Genomic DNA, 6,292 nt, shown 5'->3' with positions numbered 1-6,292 from the left:
ACACTTTTTTTTTCAGATAGAACTTTGTGTATCAAAATATTCATACATCCTTTTAATTTAGGGAAGTCTTCATATATATAAACCATGGACACGTGAAAGGTAGACTTTTAGTTTTGGAGTCTCATATTGTTCCTACGTGTGAACACCTCGTATCCCTACGGGTTGCAATTTCTCAACATATCTATATAGACAACTAACTAGTGGATTATTTGGAATGTTGGAAAGTTTTTAACGAAAAAAGTTTTGACATAGACAACTAGTTTATATAGTTCTTCATCACAATTATATATACCCTAGCTTCATATATTTCAAGTCCATCAAAGTATAAACGTTTAGATCTTTCAAAACACACATGAAACTAATACGTACTTTATGTATAATGCATGCGTATATATAAACTAATTAAGTTATTTTTATTACCAAGCACACACATATATATTAATAGGTTTCTTTCTCCATGTAGCGCAATCAGTCTGCAAAAAGAGCCAAAGAAATCTGATGAGTTTCAAAATTATGACTTACTGTATTAAATATTTGCATATATCTACAAAGTTTCTCTATAAAGAATTAGGAAAACCACATTTACATGTGAAATTTTTACATATGTTCGTTGATGTAGAATTCACATGAGAGTGATATCCATATTTAGATTCAGACTTAGGACTTGTATGTTACATATTTAACGCTCCATGGCGTTCATGCAACATCATAAATATTCTTAATCAGTAGTTTTAAAACTTGTTCTTTTCTTTCTCGTATAACTAATGTCATTAATCTAAATACCCACAGGGGTCGGACCACATCATTAAATGCTAATCGATTTGAAAATGAAAAATTAACAACAACAAAAATACTATTTGATAATTTAGAATTAATTAACATTTTTAATTACCATAGATGTGAAATTGTGCACTAGTCGATTCTTGATGAAGGTTGGGCTGAGTGGGCTGAAGACGATGATACTGGTATGAATGAAGTTGAAGGTCAGGGAGACTCGCAGCGAGTTGCAGAACACTGTTGGGCTGCTCTTCTGATCCATAAAATGGAAACTGCTCGAATAATTGATGTTCTTGTCCAACAAGCTTGAGCTCAGTCATTGCTGCTGCTTGTTGCTGGTTTATCTCCACTTGTCGTTTACTCATCAACTGTTTCAAAATCAAGTTATAACTAGTAATATTAATTAATTATTAGACCATATATTAAAATTACTTACCCAGTTATGCATTTCTTCATTTTCCCTCTCCAGCAATTTTTCCTGCATATATTATAAATATATAAATACGTACGTTCGAAATTTTTATACATAATATATACACCCTTGGCTTTGCATGATGTGTAGTATAGCGATGAAGACTACCTTCCTTTGAAGATTGTCCACCTGTTGTTGCCAGAGTTGGAACTGCAAAAAGTATTAAACTAGTGAAGAATCTGAAATTTGAGTTTTGATACATATAACATTTGTAGCATTAATGTGTTCTTGGCGAAAGAATATTTATATATAATCCATAAGCTCTTTATAATATTAAAAAGAGAGACTGGTTTTTATTTCTATAAAACCTGAAACTATATATGAATTAATGTTATACCTTTCTAGCTCGAACCTTCTGGATGGAGTATTCCAATTGTTGTTCGAGTTGATTGAGCTCATCAAGCTGTGCGGAGCTCAAGTCATCACCTTTGTATCGTTGAAGACTTAGCTGAAGATTCGATGTCTCCTTCTTTATCCTTGTCAACTCGCTATGCAGATGTTCCTTCAATTTCGGATCGGAAAATTATTCAAGTCATTAAGGGTGAAATCAATAAATAATATTGGGTTGTAGTAAAAAAAATGAATCTAATCCAAGATCTTACCCTGTTATTGTACTCAGGAATACGAGAACCAGTTGTTTTCAAATATCTGTCTATGATTTGGGACATGCTGTAACATTTCACATGTTAAGAACATGACAATATATATTTGGTTACATTTATTTATATATAACTCAATTGAAAATTTTTAGTATAAGATTATTGACAAATTCAAGAAACCCTAATAAAGCTAACTAAAAATAATGCGTATATATACAAATTAAGGAATTAAATTGATTAATTTAATAGAAAACCAACTCGCAGATGAGAGAGAGAGAGAGAGAGAGAGAGAGAGAGAGAGAGAGAGAGAGAGAGAGAGAGAGAGAGAGAGAGAGAGAGAGTTTTAGTGTTATACAATTAATTTATGACATTCATTCAACTCCTAAAACCCATTCATACACCGGTTATATGAGTTGATCTCTACAACTTTTATGATATACATTCAAATCTCTTTAGAGATATCTGAGATATCGACATATTAGTTATAAACAAAGAGATCGAGCTAAAGCTAGGGGAAAGAAACCAAACTCTAAATGAATTGTTGAAAAAAATGTTAAGATCGATAAAATAATAATACCATGAAGATTAATTTCATTCCTGAGTATTCAAAAAGTAATTGAAGATCAGATGAACACGAAGTTAGTTATCAACCTGAGAGGGTGAGTTGTGTACTCAAAAAGTTTCCCTTTGCTAGAGAAGACGATGAGACCAATCTGGGCATCACACAACACAGACAGCTCATGTGTCTTCTTTAAAAGTCCAGTTCGCCTCTTTGAAAAAGTCACTTGCCTGCTTGTATGGTTCTCAATTCTCTTCACTTCGATCTTTCCTCGTCCCATTACTGTATGATAACTCATACAAACAAAATTTAACCAATTTTAAACTTCTCCAAAGATGTGCCAAAAACCCTAGCTAGCTAGAAAACCATTAAAAGCAAGGAATGTGTATAGATAGATGTATGGGTATGTGATTTCTAGAAAAGAATGAGGGTGTGATCATATGGAGTGTCATAATTGGAATGTTAGACTCCAGTGAAAGAAATCCTCAAATGGCAAACATATATACAATTGAGTGTTGTAGGAGGATGAAAAAGGAAAATGAGGTTTTCTTTTGAGACGCTGAGAGCTTGAATTTACCTATGATCGACTTAATTCTTTTGCGCTTTTTTTTTTCTTACTTGGATTAGGGTTTGGACAAAGAAGAATACTTCTAACCATTTCAGAAAATGTTAAATATATATGCATTTATGTTACCGCCTGACATGCTATAAAAATAGTTAAATGTTAATAATATTATGGACCATAAACGTCAATATTGTATAGGTATTTTTTTTTTTGAACAACAAAAAAAGAAATAAATTAAATTTATAGCGACAGAAAAATGTAACCAACCAATCAGACACTTGATCACAAACAACCAATCGAAGTATAAATTTTTTGAAAATTATATACAATTGTAACATTGCAGTTTGAATATTTTAATTATTAAAATATTAGTAGAACTATATAAAATCTAGCAACATTTAAAACTAAAAATTATTTTATACTTAAACCATGTTTCTATATATCTGATATATTTTTTCAAGTACTATCTTATTATCCCATAAAAAGAAAATTAAGTGTGATTAAAAAAAAAAAAAAACAACGCAAGGGCCTCACTATTATTTACATACACCCAAAATTTAATTCTTAAGTTTTTGTGTTCTATAATTATCAAGATGAAATTAAAATTTAATTCATCAAAATCAAATAACAATATATAGATTTTTTAAATAAATTAATTAAATGAAAAAAGATATATTAATTAATTTGAAGAGAGGGGAGAGGGGGAAGAGTAAGAAATGGTAAGAGCGGTGTGCAGAAATTTGGCTTTCATATACATTTTTGGTACGTCTATTAATGCTTCTGTGATTCCTACCAGTCAATCATTACAAAAGAAAAATATTGCGTTAAGACATATATTCTTTGATGCATAGATACACATTATGCTAAGTGATATACAACTTCAACATATACTTATACGCGCGTGTGTATATATATATATATATATATATATATATATATATATATATATATATATATATATATATATATATATATATATATATATATATATATATATATATATATATATATATATATATATATATATATATTAATAAAAGAGAAATTAAATTTTTATGCTTACAATTATTTCTACCCATTAAAATTATGATAAATCACCATTTAATTTAATTGTAATTGATATATTCCTAATATAACCTTAATGAGTTAGTTAAAAAAATATGGAATGGTGACACTTGTCATAATTTTATTGGGTAGGAACATTTGTAAGTATAAAAAGTAGGAACCAATTTAATTTCTCTTAATAAAATAAAAATAAAAATCAAATAAAATCATAGTTTTCCGAGAACCTAAGAATTAAATATGGAGCGTTGGATCAAAATCAAATCATCAAGAGCATGATTGTCATCATACCAATCCCACTTAATTTTTTGTATTATTGAAAATATTAATAAAAAGCTCTAAAATTAACATTATAAAACAAAATTTTGGAACTTTAAAAAAAAATAATTTTCGTTTTTTTTTTTTAAACTGCAGATTTATTTAAACTTTTTTGGAAAGCATAAATTTTTAAAAAATTTGAATTTTTTTTATAAAACTGTAATTTTTTTTGAAAAAAAAATATGTATTTAAAAAAACTGTAAATTTTTTAATAAAACAATAATTTTAAAAAATAAACTGTAAATTTTTCAAAAAAAATGCATTTTTTTTTCTAAAATACTGCATTAGAAAAAAGTACAACTTTTTTCAAAAAAAAACTGCAATTGCTTTTTAAAAAAGACTGCAATTTTTTTAATAAAGCTGTATTTTTTTTAAAAAATATAAAATTTTAAAAATCAGTAAATTTATATAAAAAAACTAGAACTTTTTTAAAAAAATCTAATTTTTTTAACAAAAAAAAAATCAACATTTTAGGTGCATATATTCATATTTTTTTCAAATGAATATATGCATATTTCTTATATTATAATATTTGTAAGTAAATCATAATAAATCTTATTTTTATTAATCATTCTATAAACACAATAGTACAAGTAAAAAATAAAAAATGCTACGAAGATTCACAATGTTATCATTTCGTCATATCAAGATTTTTATATTTTCTTTAATTTATCATTTTTCACCTCTTCAATATTTTCCACAAATTCTTCAAAATTTACAAGAAAATTAAAAAAAAATTGATTAATGCAAGAACACTCACAAAAATGCACATGCATATATCATATAAGATTTACATGTAATTCATATGTGAATTACATGTGATTTACGTGTGAATCACATGTAATTCATATGTGAGTTACATGTGAATTACATGTAATTTTTATGTGATTCACTTGTGATTTACATGTGAATCACATGTAATTCATATATGAATCACTTGTGATTCATATGTAACTCATATGAGATTCACTTGTGATTTACATGTGATTTTATATGTGAATTACATGTGATTCATATGTGAATAACTTGTGATTTACATGTGAATCACTTGTGATTTATATGTGATTCGTTTGTGATTTATATGTAAATCACTTGTGATTCAAATGTGAATCACTTGTGATTTACATGCGAATCAGTTATGATTCACATGTGAATCACTTGTGATTACATTTGAATTACATATTATTTACATGTGAATCACATGTAATTCATATGTGATTCACTTATGATTTACATGTGAATCACATGTGATCCATATATGAATTCCATGTGATTTTTTTCTATAACGATATGAGATTTGCTGAATTCCAAAACACAAATTCAAAAATAGAATACTAAAGAAGCAGATGGTGATTATTAATGCACTATATAATTAGTTTATGTCCAAAAAAAAATATAAATATTAGTATGTTTGTAAAAGTTTTGCATTTTTTAAAATAAAAAGATTATAATAATAATATTCATGTACCTTGTTTGCTGTGCTCCTATTTGCATTATCATTTATCAAAATCATCATCTACTCTAGGGTTTAATTGCAACAATCAATTATACAAGTTCTGTATAATCATTTGCATTATCATTTTCAGGTGAATCGGTTATTAAGTTAGCACTTGAGGTCTTTTCAAGTTATGTATGATCACTTGAATCAATTATAGGGCACACTGGACTTGAGATGATCATTGAATCAACACCAAAATTGTTTGATTGTGTTTTACTAGTGATGGATACTGTTATTTCTGAAGTAGCATCCTGAAAAAATTAGATGACATCAGGATCACATACTAAGAGAACAGACAAGTGATGTACAAAAAGTAACATTTTTCTTACTTTTGAGAGATTAAATTTTGATGACTTCTTCCCAAAAAACACAGTCTTGATCCACTTTCCAGGAGACTTCCCCAATCTTGACTAATAGAAATGCTCTAAATTCTCTGCATTAT

General features: G+C 27.5%; 1 protein-coding gene across 1 annotated transcript; it reads right to left on the bottom strand.

The window, feature by feature from the left end:
• Positions 1-297: 297 nt before the first annotated feature.
• Positions 298-2,839, bottom strand: TT16 (K-box region and MADS-box transcription factor family protein). The gene is made up of 7 exons (XM_078960522.1): positions 2,500-2,839; positions 1,852-1,918; positions 1,587-1,751; positions 1,358-1,399; positions 1,214-1,255; positions 893-1,145; positions 298-473 (listed from the first exon to the last, which is right to left on the bottom strand). The coding sequence occupies exons 1-7, from the start codon at positions 2,703-2,705 to the stop codon at positions 469-471; spliced, it is 780 nt and encodes a 259-aa protein (XP_078816648.1). The 5' UTR covers positions 2,706-2,839; the 3' UTR covers positions 298-468.
• Positions 2,840-6,292: the final 3,453 nt, after the last annotated feature.

The sequence above is a fragment of the Lactuca saligna genome, chromosome 6, assembly GCF_052625555.1.
Source record: "Lactuca saligna cultivar CGN05327 chromosome 6, ASM5262555v1, whole genome shotgun sequence".
In the NCBI taxonomy this organism is placed as follows: domain Eukaryota; kingdom Viridiplantae; phylum Streptophyta; class Magnoliopsida; order Asterales; family Asteraceae; genus Lactuca; species Lactuca saligna.
This window is presented reverse-complemented; position numbering and strand designations above follow the sequence as displayed.